A 16,401-nucleotide genomic window follows, 5' to 3' on the forward strand; every position below is an offset into this window, starting at 1 on the left:
GGAAGCGCTGCCCATTTACATGCATGACATGGCCTCCGCCTGTGAGACCTGGTGGTCACTGAGAAAGACAAGATGGATAGAGGCTTTTGTGCCAGGTGTGTCCAGAGGGCCCTGCGGGAGCAGGGAGGAGGGGACCCTAACAGGGTGGGGCAGGGCTACCCCAACAGGTGTCTCAGAGTAGCGACACCTAAGCAGGACCCTGAGTGCAGCCAGGGAAAGCCCCAGCTGGGCAGGATGCCCAAGGCTGGTATGGGGTACTGTGGGTCTCAGGGGCTCTGCCTCCTTGGGCACCTCTGTGAAGGTCAGGGGAGAGGCACCCAAGACTCGTGCTTTATCTTGGCGAGAGTCATGAATAGTGGAAAGGGCAGGACAGGTGCCCTGCAGAGCCCAGCAGGCTAAAACTAGTGACAGGGAAGCCAGCACACACGGCTCTTATTGTGAGCAGCCACTGTTTGTTCCAAGCTCAGTTCAAGTCCACAGTCCCCCTACCTTGCGAGGACAATCCTTAATCCACCTAACAAGTGGGGAAACTGGGGCCTAAGGAAGCAAAATGACTGGTGCAAGGTTGCAGAGCTGGTAGGGGTGGAGCTGGGATTTTCATCCGGGTGGCCTGTGTCTAGCCCAGATCCTAGCCCAGAGGCTGTGGGCAGACTTGATGGGAAGAAGTGGAATGTGCCAGACACTCCTGCTAAACGGATTTTTTTTTTTTATTAAAAAAATGCCAAGGGGTGTTCTGAGGGATTTAAATCAAGGCTGAAGCTATAACCACAACTTCAAACCTGGGAGGCAGCTGGGGAGGGAGGGGAAAGAGAGGCAGGATGGCCATGTGTCCACCAAGGCCCTACCACTTTCACCAAGGAGGCCTCCTCACCAGCCTCAAAGCCCTCTCTTTGCCCTCCCCAGGTTCCACCTTGGAGAATGTCCCTCTTGTCCCTCCAAACCTCAATCCTGCCCATCTACATCGCCATATCTTTCGAGCCATCCAATTCCCTCAGCCCAACTCCAGGGTCCAGCCATTTTCCATGCTGCTCTGTGGTTGTTATTATGAACATCCTCTTCTCCCTTGGCCCTCATATTTAATCCATAGGCAAATTTTATTAGTTTCACTGTTATCTGCTCTCTCAAGCCCAGTGGTCTCTGCATTTTTTCTGTCACTACCCTGGTCCAGGCCAGCACTATCTTTCTTCTGCACTGATTGTCCCATCTCTCCATTCTGTCTCTCTCTACAGCATGGCCAGAGTGATCTTTTAAAAAATGCAGTGAGGACCATAGTACATCCTTGCTTAAGATCTGACAATGGTTTCACGGCACTGACAGAATCCACATTCCTTGCCGGGGCTCACAGGGCTGACTCCACCTTGTGGGTGCCTTCAGCTCCGCCAGTCCCTATCTGGTCCTCAAACTCACTGGGTCCCTGCCCACCTCAGGACCTCTGCACCTGCCATTCTCTTGACCTGCTATGATCAGCCACTGGGTCTGAAGGTCAGGTTCCTGATGACAGGATTTTTTTTTTTTTCGAGACATAGTCTTACTCTGTTGCCCAGGCTGGAGTGCAGTGGTGTGATCTTGGCTCACTGCAACCTCTGCCTCCCGGGTTCAAGCGATTCTCCTGCCTCAGCCGCCTGAGTAGCTGGGATTACAGGTGCCCACCACCACACCTGGATAATTTTTATATTTTTAGTAGAGACGGGGTTTCGCCATGTTGGCCAGGCTGGTCTCGAACTCCTGATATCAAGTGATCTGCCTGCTTCAGCCTCCCAAGGTGCTGGGATTAGAGGTGTGAGCCACCGCACCGGGCCAAAGTCAGGATTTTGCCCCGAAACAGAGAGGAGCTAATGTCAGCTCCTGCCTTGGAAAGTGCCCCAGGATGTGCAGTGGCTTTTGGCACAGGGTGTTGGAAGAGGAGAGCATGATTGTAAGCCATTCCAAAGCCCAAGATGAGTGCTCTGAAGATGGTCTCACACAAGAAGCCACCAGGCCAGGCCAGGCCAGCGCCTAGGGTAGGAACTGTGGGAGTTCCTCTGGAGGACGGAGGCAATCACCCGCTAAACACCTAACTCCTCAGCAGGCCACCTCCTTCTCCCTGATGTGGAGGTGAGGAGGTCAATGGTGGGATCCATGGAGTTCTGGGGAGTCCAGCGGAGCTGGGCCCAAGCCTCTGCTGGAGGCAGCGTCGGAAGCCAGCATGGAGCAGCAGCAGTGGTGGTGGTGGCGGAGGGGGAGCAGACCGTGGGGCCAGGCCCAGGACTAGCTGGGAAGGTGGCATACTGACTGCCCAGGGTAACTGCCGGAACAGGAGGCTGGAGGCTGCCCTCTGGCTCTTCATGGAGCCAGGTGGGGCACTAGTGTTCCAGCAGCCCAGGGGCCCAAGGACTGGACAGTGGCAGGGAGTCGACCTGTCCCTCGGGGCCTTGGTTCTTCCTGTGATGGGGGTAGCCCAGGGTTTTGAACCCCATCAGCTCCCTGAGGCTCTGACCATCTTGCTCCTCTGTAAGACACATCTCCAAATTCTGAAGGCACCTGTAAGAGTACCCCTGCTATGGGATGAACTGACTGTGTCTCCCAAAATTCATATGTTGGAGTCCTAACCCCTAATATATCAGAATGTGATCTTATTTGGGGATAGGGTCGCTAAAGAGGTAATCAAGTTAAAATGAGGTCATTAGGGTGGGCCCTCATCCAATAGGACTGGTGTCCTTACAAGAAAGGGAAATTTGGGCACAGAGACTTGCACAGAGAGATGATGATGTAGAGACAGAGGGAGAGGATGCTCAACTTCTAGCCAAGGAGAGAGGCCTGAGACAGATCCCTCCCTCACAGCCTTCAGAAGGAACCAACCTCACTGACACCTTGATTTCAGACTTCCAGCCTCCCACACTGGGACCAGGAATCTCTGTTGTTTAAGCTTCCAGGTCTGTGGTCCTTTGTTGGGGTGGCCCTAGTGACCCAACACCCCCACAGCCTGCTCTTCAGGACTCCCAGGGTGGTCGTCATGAGACCTGCCTGCTAGTCCACCTACCACCTGGGCCTCCCCTCGGAACATCCTCTGGTTTGCCTGATGAAAGCAAGCCCTCCGAGCAGGGTGCAAAGCACGGGGCAGAATCCAGGCCAGAAGGCCTGAGTTTGAGCCTTTATTCCATCATCCGTTGACAGGAGTATAAAAGTGCCAAGTCACCATTAACCTCTCTGATCTCAGTCTCCTCATCAGTGGGCATTTATCATCTTACCTCTCTCACCGGGTTATTGTGCATAGCAAAATAGTAATGATTTGCCATATGTGAAAATTCTCTTTAAGTCACAGAGTACTGAGTAAAGTCATCATGGCCATTAATGTATCACTCTTTGGTAATCACTCATTGCACTGTGGACTTGAACTGACCTTATTGTCAATTTAACCTCATTTTTTTTCTTTTCTTTTCTTTCTTTCTTTGATACAGAGTCTCGCTCTATTGCCCAGGCTGGAGAGCAGTGGCGCGACCTCGGCTTACTGCAATCTCCGCCTCCAGGGTTCAAGCGATTCTCATGCCTCAGCCTCCTGAGTAGCTGGGATTACAGACGTGTGCCACCATGCCTGGCTAATTTTTGTATTTTTTGTAGAGATAGTGTTTCACCATGTTGGCCAGGCTGGTCTCAAACTCCTGACCTCAAATGATTGCCCACCTCAGCCTCCCAAAAGGCTGGGATTACAGGCGTGAGCCACCACGCCCAGCCAATTTTTTTTTCCTACTCTATGCAAAACATGTCTCCCTATCCCCTACTTGTAAAGTTGTCTTTTTGTCTCAAGAAGGGACACTTAACATTTACTCCTGTTAATATTCATCTTCTAAGAATTAGCCCATAATTCTTAGAAGGTGAATGTTGACAGCTTTTGAATATTAATTCAAAATATCCAAATATTCACCATCTTTTCTGGCTGTGTGTCATTCATAAATCCAGTGAGTGTGACCATCAATCTGCATCTAAATCTTTGCTGAATGTATTGAGAAAGGGACAGGAAGCAAGACAAGGCTCTCTCTCCAGACTAATGTACACCCTTTGGGGCTTAGTCTTTCTTCAATTCTCAGCAAATTTGCCCAGTGATAGTAACATCCAGCCAGCAATATGCTAGTGTGTCATGTCAGAACATCAGCCACTGTGGGAGGTTTTTTTTTTTTTTTTTTTGAGATAGGGTCTGGCTATTGCCTAGGCTGGAGTACAGTGGTGTGATCATGGCTCATTGCAGCATGGACCTCCTGGGCTCAAGCCATCTTCCTGCCTCAGTCTCCTGAGTAGCTAAGACTATAGGTGCATGCCACCATGCCTGGCTAACTGTTAAAATGTTTTGTAGAAATGGGGTGTTGCTTTGTTGCCTAGGCTGGTCTTGAACTTTTGGCGTTAAGTGAGCCTCCCAAAGTGGCCTCCCAAAGCGCTGGGATTACAGGCTTCAGCCACTGCACTCAGCTAGTGGTATTTATACCACAGGAATTGGCGAACGATACAAGCCGGAACTCTGCTCCCACGCCCCATCCTGCCAAGAGCCAGTTGTTAAACATTTATCGGCACACCACTGCATCCAGCCCACGTTTATGTATCATACCCTAAAGATATAGGGAAACACTTTGTCAAACACCTCCAAATTAACACATAGAGCTTCATGGAGCTTAGCCTACAAAATAGTTCAACATGCATTATCCAATTTGGTTCTCTCCACACTCCAGGAAGCTGAAAGGATGACTATTACTATATCCATTTTAAAGACAGGAACACAAGGCGTAGAGAGTTCTTTAAAGACTGACTCAGAGCTGGAGGGCAAGTTAGTGTCGAAAGTGAGGCTCAAACTCCTGTTTTCTTTTTTTTTTTTTTTTTCTTTTTTTTTGAGACGGAGTCTCGCTCTGTCGCCCAGGCTGGAGTGCAGTGGCCGGATCTCAGCTCACTGCAAGCTCCGCCTCCCGGGTTCACGCCATTCTCCTGGCTCAGCCTCCCGAGTAGCTGGGACTACAGGCGCCCACCACCTCGCCCGGCTAGTTTTTTGTATTTTTTTAGTAGAGACGGGGTTTCACCGTGTTAGCCAGGATGGTCTCGATCTCCCGACCTCGTGATCCGCCCGTCTCGGCCTCCCAAAGTGCTGGGATTACAGGCTTGAGCCACCGCGCCCGGCCCAAACTCCTGTTTTCTGATCATAAGGTCCATGTTCTTTTTGAGTCACTATCTGACTGCTCCCCCATTCGTTATCAAATGTACTCTGAAGTCCTCAGGGGTTGGTACTCTGGGTTTAAGTTAAGACACAGACAAGTTGAGAGGGATTCTACAACAGCCCCGCCCTTCCCATTAGCAGTCATCATGAGGATTTATGAGCACTGCTTCTCAAACTGGGATTCGGGTCTGTTGTGGGAGAGGGTCCTCAAGTTTTTGAAAAGACTCTGCATTTTGTTTATAATTTCATTGTAATTATAATGTAGCTGACAAGAAGCCAACTAAAGCGAGAGCAGGCCAGGTGCAGTGGCTCAAGCCTGTAATGCCAGCACTCTGGAAGGCTGAGGTGGGCAGATTGCTTGAGCTCAAGAGTTGGAGACCAGCCTGGGCAACATAGCAAGACTCCTCTCTACTAAAATTCAAATATATTAGCTGGGTGTGGTGGTGCACACCTGTAGTTCCAGCTACGTGGGGCACTGAGGTGGGAGAACTGCTTAAGCCCAGGAGGTTGAGGCTTCAGTGAGCCATGATCGCACCACTACTGCAGCCTAGGCGATGGAGCCGAGATCCTGTCCCATAAATAAATAAACAAACAAACAAACCAATAAAGTGACAGCAATTCTTAATGCAGTGTTTCTCAAACTGGGGGCCCTGAGTTCTCAGTGAGAAATGCTGGTTTGTTTTCTGGGCTAGGGGATAGAAGGGAGGGAAGGGGACAAGCGGCAGGCAAGGAGATCTCAAGGTGAGTGTTACAAACTGGGCAGGGCAGACAGGTTTTGCTCAGCCCTCACTGTGTCCTAAACACTTTAATTAGACACCAACCTTAAAGACTGAGAGATTTCGCATCAAAGCCAGATTTCCAGAATCTCTAAAAAAAATGAGAAATTTGGCAAGACCAGACCACCAGTCCACTTAGAGACAATCAGGTGGAGCTGAGAAGGGGCTGTACCTTTTCAGAGGGGCGAGAGCCCTCCCATTTGCCACATCTCCTCCCCATTCCCTATTTTAGGGGTTGCAAACTCAGATACTCCTAGGGGCACAGCAGTGACAGTCAATGAGTGGAACAGGCTGTGTGTGAGATGATAAATGGTCTTTGACTGTGAGCCTCAGTGCTGGGGGCAAAAGAGGAGGGGCTGGGTTGAGACCCTGAATAAAGGGGTGGCTGTCTTATCCCTGTGAGGGCCCCTGAGGTTTGGGCACAGCAAATTTCTGAGGGCTAAATGTGGTGGAGAGACACCAGTTGGGACTCTTGCCTTGACCACTGGGAAAGTTCCTTCATGCCCTGTGCCTCAGTTTCCTTATCTAGAGTGATGATGATTGTAACAGCACTTACCTTATAGTGTTGTGGCTAGGATAAATTAAACCACATAAAATTCTCTCTTTTTTTTTAAATGTAGAGATGGGGTCTCGCTTTGTTGCCCAGCCTGGTTTTGAACTCCTGGCTTCAGGCGATCCTCCTGCCTTGGCCTCCCAAAGTGCTGGGATTACAGGCATGAAGCACTGCGACTGGCCTAAAATTCTTGAACTAGTTCTCAAAGCCTACAATGAGCCCTCAGTCTCTACTGGCTGCTATTACTCTGCCCCCAGCCACTTCACTCTTGCACTTCCTGCAGGTCACTGTGTTTGTGGCAGCTGCTCTTGAATCTGAGGTAGGGGCTGTGCTGGTGGGTGGCGGGTGGCAGGGGGAGACATCTCTGTCCACTGAATGGCTCAAAAGTGTCTCAAAGACAGAATTTTCTTCTGAAGGAAGAGGCCTGGGTAAGATGCAAGTGAGGTGATGGTGCAGGGGGAGTTAGAGGGGAAACTGAGGCATGAAAAGGCAAAAGTACAGTGCTGCTTCCTGCTGGGGAGAGTGGAGTAGGTGCTGTAGACCTGAAACTGGAGCTCAGCTTCTCTTGCATCTACTTAGGCCCCCACGGGGGGCACCTTCCCACCCACTGGCACCTCCTTCAAGCCCACCCACCCTCGAGGCCCCTGCTGTGGATTCAGCTGCCGGCCCACCCTGAGCCATCTCCAGGGACCACAGGGCTCTCTCCTGGGCCCTGCTGACTCACTTTTTCTTTTTTCCAATGAAAAACTTTATGAAAGGCAAAGAAGACAGGCCTCTCACACCTGCAGACTGCACCAGGCTAGATGGGAGCTGTGGGCTGGAAAGATGGGCTAAAGCTAAGATAGCTCCATGTTGGGGCTGACAGATATGGAACAGGAAGAATGGACTGCTGGGTGCCTGGGTGGTGGCCAGTGGTATAAGCAGGCAGCATGAATGGCAGGCTGGGACCTGCAACCAAGGGAGGCATCAGTGGCATTAGATGGTGCTCTGGGGTACGCAGATGACACCTAGAGCAGGGACAGCACTCAGCATCCCATGTGAACACTTGCAGTGGCAAGGGGCGCTTGGTGAATGCAGGCATTGTGCAGAAGGTCTGGCATCACTGTTGCTTCTTTATAGAAGGGCATGATGTCCCATTCTACAGACGAGACATGTCACTCAGAAAACTGAGTACCTTTTCCTCATCTGTCTGGCTGGAGAGGGAGAGCTCACCTTCTAGCACAGGCCCAGGTGGCTCCAAGCGTGGGCCATGGCCTTGGGGGGGATCTCCAATGCTCCCCAGGGGGCACAAAGACAGTGAATCTTTGAAAGAGCCAGAGCTGGATGTTCCGGGCGGAGACACAGGTCCTGTGGGAAAACTGCCTCCAAATGTTGAAAGGTGGTCAGATGGCTTGGAGGGAGAAAGGGGTTTCTCCCTGCAACTCCAAAAGGCAAAACCAAGGTCAGAGGGAGTGACATTCTCCTTCACCACGGGAATAACTGAAGAGGGAATGAGCATGGAGCACTCCTCCAACCACGGAGTTACAGGAGGGAGGGCTGCTGGGCGCGGGGCGTGGGGCAGCTCGGGCAACAGCAGGACAAGGCTGGCAGGCAAGAAAGGCCCCCCCTTGCATCGTGGTAGTGTTGAGAGGGTGACGCTGACAGCACCAAGAGGGATCTGGGGCTCATTTTAGAATCAGCCATAGAACCATCCCCTCTCTGTCCACTGCCTCACACATCTGTTCATTCATTCAAGAAATATTTCTCTGTACTGTGTGGAACAAGACAGATGCAGCCATGCCTTTAAGGAGCCCTACAGCTCAGCATGAGACTCTTTGGTAGGTGCTGCAAGACAGAAAAGAGTGGGTGGCCCTCACGCCCAAGCAGGGGTGGGAGAAAGACTCCCTGCAAGAGGTGGAACTGAAGTGGAGACTTCAAGATGAGTGCAGTTAGCCAGGTGAAGGGAGCTGGGAAGGGTGTCGGAGGTGCAGGGAACAGCAGGTGTGAGGGCCCTGAGTGAGGGCACAAGAATGAAGCCACAAGGAAGTGGAAGGCGGAACAAATCAAATTTGTGTTTAGGAAGCCCATTCTGGTTACAGTGCTGGGCTGGGGTCTGATGCAGGGGCAAGGCTGAGTATGCGGCACTCAGATGGCGGCAGAAGACCACAGTGCATGGACTAGGGCGGTGACGTGGGCAATCAGGAGCGGATGGAATTGACACTTATCTAGGAAATAACATCAAATAAAAGGATGTGGTAATTGTTCCAATGGAGAGATAAGAAAGGGGGTGGACTTGGTCATTCCAGGTCTGGACCTGAGCCTCGAGGTCACTGTTCAGCAATGTGGCCCGTCCACCCCACCGCAGAGGGGTCCTACTCCCTTGTCTTCACGTGTTCACAAGGAAAATGTACTCTATTCCCAGGAGAGGAGATGCTGGAATGACCCTGGCCCTCTCCCCACCCTTCTTCCCTGTGGGAGGAGGCTCTGTCCGATGAGGTGGTAAGGGCCTGCGCCAGCTGGACGATCCTTCTCCCGGGAGGGTGGGGTAAAGGTGCTGAAGGCAAAGCTGCTTATCCTGTGGCCAGTGTTCCCCTTCCAGGCGAGTCTGTTTTAGGACACAGATCATCTCCTTCTGCTCCCGTGCCCAGGTAAGCAAACCCAGGTTAGGAAATAGGACAACACTTGGGCCTCAGGTTCAAGCCTCTCTTCAGCTCGACTTTCCCTGCACTTAAGTTAACTGAGGCCTGTGCCTGTTTTTGCATGGGTTCAGGACCTGTGGGGAAAGACCAGGGCTGGTCCCTCCTCATACCCAAACTCACCTGTGGGGCCTACGTGCTGAAGGAGTTCTTTATTTCCTATAAGGATATTACCCCTACTGGAGAATGTGACTGTACTTAATTTCCAATTTTAAATAAATCTTCCTGCTGCCTGATATTTATCAGAAACATGGTTGTAAATATCAACATACAGAGTATTTCCTGGCCAGGTTCGATGGCTCATGCCTGTAATCCCAGCACTTTGGGAGGCTGAAGTGGGAGGACTGCTTGAGCCCAGGAGTTTGAGACCAGCCTTGGAAATATAGTGAGACCTCATCTCTACTAAAATAAAAACAAAACAAAAAGAGCAAAAGCTAGGGGGCATTGTGGCTTGTGCTTGTAGTCCCAGTTACTCAGGAAGCTAAAGCAGGATCACCTGAGCCCAGGAGTTCGAGGCTGCAGTGAGCCATGATCATACCACTGCACTCCAGCCTGAGCAACAGTGTGAGACCCTGTCTCTTACAAAAGAGAAAGAGGGTATTTCCTGAAGGTAGTAATGCACTCCTCTAGTTGCTCCGAATTTTAAGTTTGGGTTAAGCAATATTACCAATATGTTTATGGCTGGGCAGTATTGTGTTGGTCCTTGCCTTAGCCCTAGGAAGCAGTTGTGACATTGTTGAGAACATTGCGTAGCTCTGTCACATGGTATCCCCTTCATTTCCTCATACAGGAGAGACCTCCCAAGGGCTCGGGACCAGAAATCACAGTGATTTGAGCAAGTTGTCTGATTTTTTATCTTATGCACAGTGTAAATCATGTAATTGCTTGCTTCTCTGCTCGCATCAGGGTCTCTGGGCCTCATGGTTTGCATCTGGTGCCGCAGCCACATCCTAGGCGGCACCATGTTTTCTGTACTCTATCTCCGTCTCCGTTTCCTCACTATATGTATCTTTGAAAACTACCTGAAACCCTTTTCAGGATGAGGCAGAGCATAAGAACACCTCCCTGTGTCTTCCTCTCCCTCCCTCATGGCACAGTGTCCCTCACTCCAGGGCATTTGCCCAGAACGCTCTTCGGTCTGGGAAAAAGGTTCACGTGGGAGATGGTCCAAGTTTTTAAGTTCCAGTAGGAGGCCTGTGTGGGGCGCATGCTCATGAGGCACGTTCTGAAATCCCTGGAAGTAAGTGTAGGGTGCCAAGAATTGGTGTCACAGCTTGGAAAGTCAATAAACAGAACGTGCTATCCCAAAAGGTGGGCCTGGCCGAAGTGATCAGCCCTCCCCTATGGTCCTTTATGAGTCACCAAGGATTCCCACACCCCTCATTAGCAAGGAGCACCGGGGGACACAGCAATGGTCCCTACAAGACGTCCCTCAGCCAAGTACCCGTCAGAAGCAGGCGGTGGCCTCAGCTTGGCCCCAGATGGTTCTGAGTCCAGCCACAGCTGAGGGAAGTCCACTCATCCCTGAGGGGTGTCTCCGCCTCCTCCCGGTGACACCTCTAGCTCATTACCTCCACCACTTAATTCTCACTAATCACTTGCAATCACACTGCCAGCTTGGGGTGAGGACGGATGCCTAGGCACTAGCACCAGGCCTGTCAGCATCCAAATGCCCAAGTGCCTGCCTGGCTGCCAAAAGCCTGCAACGCACACCGCCGATTGCATGTTAATGCGATTCCAAAATAAAGTGCCAAACTTAGCCCACCTTGTCACTCTTGGAGCTGGGGCTTCTGACTCATGGCCAGGGCCACTCTGGGGCCAGGTGTCACAAGGATGGACCTACTGCCCCAGGGCCCCAACTCCAATCTTCGCAGGCCTCCCCTGCCCTCCTCCCCTGTGCCCATCCTCAGTGACCCTTCAGGAAAGGTCTGGAACAGCCCAGGGCTCCCACCAACTGCTGCTGGGGAGCCCCTTAGGGCCTAACTCAGTGCATGTCAAGTATCAGGAGGACTCTCCATGTGGGGGACCACTTCAGGTGCACCCCCCCAGGAAGCTTAGCTGCCTCCCATCAGCCTGCCCCCTATTCAACCTGGCCTCTACCCTCGGCCACCCCAGAACTGTAGAGTGCTTGGTTTAATATATTAGCTCACACCTTTTCTTTATGAATTTCAGCAAAAACACCAACCACCACAAACTGAGCAACCAGTCCCCAGTTCACCTCAGGTGCTGGGGAGGTGTTGGGGATGAGGGTGGGACCTTTGCTTGGAGGCCTTGACCTTCCTGCAGGTGGCCCAGGGCTTCAGGTGTGGGGCTAGGCATGGCGGCACCAGGCGTGTTTCCTTGGTGATGGGTACCAGGTGACTGGTGCCTGCTGCTGCCCTGTGTGGCTTGGATCCTCTGGGCCAGGCCAGATTCCCCAGCAGCCGGTGCTCTGCCCCATTTTTCCCTGGGCCTGCACCTCACTGGAGGAGGAGGGGCACTGGGGGAGTCTGAAGGGGAACAGGGCTGTCCCTGGCCTTCAGAGCAGCCTGGCAGGAGGATGAGTTCCTCTGCCAACTTCTGAGGAAGGAGAAGCAGAAAGCACTCTCATTCTGCCCACAGCCCCAGGCCTCCCCGAACCTCAGGCTCCTCTGAGTCATTTCCAATTGCACCTTTCCAGGACTTTCCTGACATCTCCCTCCTCAGTGCTCTGAGGCCTGTGTGGTCTGTGGCCCTTTGTGCCCGATTGCCAAGGCTGCTCTCCAAGGCTGCAGGCCCTGAGGACAGGGACTGGGCTCCACGTGCCTTGAGGCCCTGACAGCACCTACCCTGTTGCCAGGTGCCTCCCACCGGTAAGGCCAGCCAGCGTGATGATGGGTGGGGCTGGGCAGGCAGAGCTCAGACCAGACTTCAGATCCGACCCCTTACCATGCTGGGTGGGGCTCTGGGGCAGGTGACTTTTCTGCCCAGAGCCTCAGTGTGTCCTTCTGGACAAGGGGGGACTGATGCGGACAAGTGCAGACCATCTTCCTCTCACTCCTTGGGGAGGAGGCTTAGGAGGGCCCTACAAGCAAGCAATGGTCCCAGAGTACATCAGAGCTAGAGGTGCGCCTGGGCCAGGGCAGGGTTGGCTCCCACCGCGGGCTGTGCAATAGACGACTGCCACCTCCCTCCTGCCACAAGCAGAACCCTGCCTGGGGCCCTGCAGGGTTTTTAGAGGTTTCTGAGCACAAGTTGTGCCAAGGAATCAGCAGGTTCCTTCCAGCTCGCAGAGAGCATGTGGTGTGTGTGCATGTGAGCATGTGCACGTATGCGTACGCTTCTGCATGCACAGTGAGAGGAGATGGGGTGTTGTCTGGGTGTCTGGGTGGGGAGGAAGTGGAGCATGCCAGAGCCCAGACTATGCTCACATGAACCCAAAACTTGGTTTCAGGCTAGTTGTCCCTGGCTCAGAACAGCTTTGAGAGGCAGGACCTAAGGACACCAGGAGGTGAGAGGGCACACAGAAAAGGGAGTGTGGGATGGAGGGAAGGACATTAATGACAGGTGTCAGCAGGGGTGGGGAGAGGGACAGAGAGGCCCTGCCATGGGCAGGAGGGGCCATGTGGTGGGAGCAGGGGCCAAGGGCTGGCCGACTCTCCATGGGGCCCAGAGCTCCTGCTCCTGGGCTGGCAGGGGAGGAGGCACCTACCTGTACCACGGTGGGTGGGTGCTGAAGGCCTGGAGTCATAGACAGCAGGGTCCTGCACCTGGAGAGTCATCCAGTGCCCTCTCGGTGCCTGGGCCCGGAGCCCACTGCGCCTGTAGCACCAAGGGCCATTCTGAGGATCTGGAAGGAGAGGTCACACCCTGAGCCCCAAGGTAGATTCAAGGAGGCCTCGGGAGGCTGGGAAGAAGCCAAACTCCCTGGAGCAGAGGTCAGAGGAAGCCAGGAAGCTGTGCAGAACAGAGGGGCTAGGATGGAGGCAACCAGCACAGGCCAGCTGGGTCTAGGGTGGCACAAGGCAGGGAGTGGGTGGGAGCACTATGTGCGGGGAGCAGACAGATACCGGCCCCAGGGTCCTGCGGGACAAAGAACTTGAAAGACAGAGCAGGGACCCCAGGCAGAGCCCAAAGCCTGACTGGAGAGGCCAGTTTTTGGGGTGTGGCAATGGTTGGAGGGAGAGAGCTGGGCATTGGAGGCAAAGACCAGAGGGCAGGTCAGGATGGTAACCGGGATGGTCCTGGAGCCCAGGGGCACGGAGGGACTCCAGAGGTGGCAGGCAGGTAGTCAGCCTGCTCCATGACCACTGGCTGGCCTAGGCACCTCTCTCCTGGTCCCTGCTAGTGCCTGCTCTGTCCAGTCCTGCCCTGCTTCCTTCCTTGCTGGAAGAGCAGGAAGGTCTCCAGCTTGTTGGGTCAGGACCCAACGTATGAACTGAAGTCCCTGAGCAGACCGTGGGGCATGGGAGCCAAGAAGAGAGCAGTGCTGTAGGAGTGGGGTGTGGGTGACAGAGGTGGGGCTTGGGAGTGGCTCAGGGTCTGGTTAAGCCATGTGGACAAAAGGGGCTGCTGCGGATGGATGAACCCTGACTAGGGTTGGGAGGAAAGGGGATGAGAAGGGAGGAGGCTGGAGACAGGGAGTGCTGGGGATGGGAGAGCTGGTGGGGTCTGGGAGACACAGTGGGAGGGGAGGATGAGAGGACGATGCAATAGGGGAGGGGTTACCAGCCCAGGGTTGGGAGGAAGTGCCCTGCAGGAAGGTGGGGGACAGAGGGACAACCTGAATAGGAGAGGGGTATCCAGGGAAGACGGTAGCAAGTGGAGACAGGGAAGGTGCCAGGCAGGGGAATGATGGGAAGGTGCTAGGTAGGGGAAGGAGGGAGAGGATGCCAGGCAGGGGAAGGAGGGAAGGTGCCAGACAGGGGGAGTAGGAAGCAGAGCATGCAAGGCAGGAGCAGGTTGAGAAAGTGCTCGGCAGGGGGGAGGTGACAGGCAATGGGAGGAGGTGGTGCCAGACAGGGGGAGGAGGGGAAGGTGCCAGGCAGGAGGGTGCCAGACGAGGGAAGGAGGGGAGATGCAGGTGGAAGGAGGATAGGAAGGTACTGGAGAGGGAAGGAGGGGAAGATGCCAGGCAGTGATGGGGAGGAGGTGCTGTCACAGAGGGGCTGAATGGGAGTCTGCCAGTCAGGGAAGAGGTGCAAGGAAGGGGTAGGAGGAAGAGGTACCAGGTTGGGGTGGGGGTGGAGGGAGGTGCCAGGCGGGGGGACGGAAAGAGTCAGGAGTAGGGGAGATACCTGGAAAGGAGGAGGGGAGGAAGATGCCAGGAAGGGAGAAGGGGATGCCAGGTAGGGAGGAGGGGAAGTGCCAGGTGAGGGGAAGGTGCCAGGCAAGAGAAGGAGGGGGGATGCCTGGCAGGGGGAGAAGGGATGCCAGGCAGCAGGAGGAGGGGGATGCCAGGCAGGGGGAGAAGGGATGCCAGGCAGGGAGGAGAAGGGATGCCAGGCAGGAGGAGGAGGGGGATGCCAGGCATGGGGGAGGAGGAGGATGCCAACAGAGGCGAACAGAGACTGCCAGGCAGGGAAGGCGGGGGCGCCGGCGCAGCGCGGCCGGGAGGCGCCTTCGCCAAGGGCCGTGGGGGCCGCGCGGCGCGGGTCGCTCACCTGCTCCCCCGGGACCCCGGCCCGGAGCGCGGCCGCCCGCTCCCGGCTCGGCGCTCGGCTCGGCCCGGCGCCTGCGCCGCTGCAGCCCGGAGCGGGGGAGGCGCAGGGAGCGTCTGCAAAGAGCGAGGAGCTTAATAATGAGTTAGGGACCGGAGCAGGAAGCGTCGCCCCATCCAACCGTCGGTGTACTGGCCAGCTCGGAGCCCAGCGGCGGGCCCTGGCCAGACCCGTTGTGATCTTCAGCCTGTACACAGATGTGTCGTAGGTCTGTGCTTGCATCTACACGCCCACGAGTCACACACGCAGTCAGCATCTTGTGTGGCCGCAGACATCACCTACACTAGGACCACACACGCGCATGCACGTGGGCGCGCACACACAGGCACACAAACAGTTGCGCTCACACACAGATTGAGTCAGATCATTCTATGTGACTGCAGACATTACCAGATGAGGTCCCGCACCCATGTGCATACCCGCTCCCACCCTCCACACACACACCCTGGGAGGCTTTGGGTCCATCAAGCCTCAGGGCCATGTTCTCACTAATGCCAATCTTCCCCTTTTATGTACTCAACGCTTAACTTTGCAGCTTGGAGAAGCCTCTTCCCAACTTCCAGCCAGACAAGCCCATCTCTGGCCATCTCATGGGCTCTTCCAGGGCCGGATCTCACAGGGCTGAGCTTCCACAGTGCCCAGCACAGAGGGGGACCCCAGCCTACCTGAAGAATGAAGGAGCCCTAGAGAGCTCAAGCAAGGGCAGGGGAAGTGGGAGCACCTCCCTAAGCAGCCAGCGGGCAGGGAGCCTGCCAGCATTTGGGGACAGGTGGGCCTGGCAGGCCCCCAGTAGGAGGCAGGCAGGCAGCAGGGACCCATGGTCTGAGGCTGAGGTCAAGGTTAGGTCCTTCTCCCTCAGGTTCCCACCTCTGCCCTCCCAGATATCCAGCCACTCCCCAGGCCAGACCACGCCCTCAACACTTAGGGGTATTTTGGGGTCTGGGCTCTGCACTGCCTGGGTTTGTCTCGGTGATAGGCAGGCCCAAGGCAGAGACAGAGCTTTTCCACCCCTTCCCTTTCTGGTACCTTCCTATCATCCCTCCATCTGAAAATATTTATGTTTCATTGTTTAAATTTTTTTTTTTTTTTTGAGATGAAGTCTTTCTCTTGTCCCCCAGGCTGGAGTGTGATGGTGCGATCTTGGCTCACTGCAACCTCGGCCTCCCGGGTTCAAGCGATTCTTCTGCCTCAGCCTCCCGAGTAGCTGGGATTACAGGCACCTGCCACCATGCCTGGCTAATTTTTGTATTTTTAGTAGAGACGGGGTTTCACCACATTGGCTAGACTGGTCTCGAACTCCTGACCTCAGGTGATCTGCCCACCTTGGCCTCCCAAAGTGCTGGGACTACAGGCGTGAGCCACCGCAACCGGCATGTTTTAAATTTTTAATTGTGATAAAATAAACATAATGTAAAATTTGTCATCTTAGCCATTTTGAAGCGTATGTTAGGTATTGTAAAGTATATTCACATTGTTGTACAATCAATCTCCGGAACTCTTTCCATCATCCCAAACTGGAATTCTGTATCCATCTAACAACAACTCC

At 54.1% G+C, this 16,401-nt stretch overlaps 1 protein-coding gene across 2 annotated transcripts in view; it reads right to left on the reverse strand.

The window, feature by feature from the left end:
• The window catches only part of SMARCD3 (SWI/SNF related BAF chromatin remodeling complex subunit D3), a 38,488-nt gene extending 23,624 nt beyond the window's left edge, over positions 1-14,864 (reverse strand). For both annotated transcript variants that reach the window (XM_045388096.1, XM_074036375.1), the window contains exons 1-2: positions 14,799-14,864; positions 12,848-12,985 (exon numbers count right to left, since the gene is read on the reverse strand). In XM_045388096.1, the coding sequence (XP_045244031.1) occupies positions 12,848-12,886 (39 nt within the window). In that variant the 5' untranslated portion in view covers positions 12,887-12,985; positions 14,799-14,864. The remainder of the gene's footprint in view (positions 1-12,847; positions 12,986-14,798) is intronic.
• Positions 14,865-16,401: the final 1,537 nt, after the last annotated feature.

This window comes from Macaca fascicularis, chromosome 3 (assembly GCF_037993035.2).
Source record: "Macaca fascicularis isolate 582-1 chromosome 3, T2T-MFA8v1.1".
Classification (NCBI taxonomy): domain Eukaryota; kingdom Metazoa; phylum Chordata; class Mammalia; order Primates; family Cercopithecidae; genus Macaca; species Macaca fascicularis.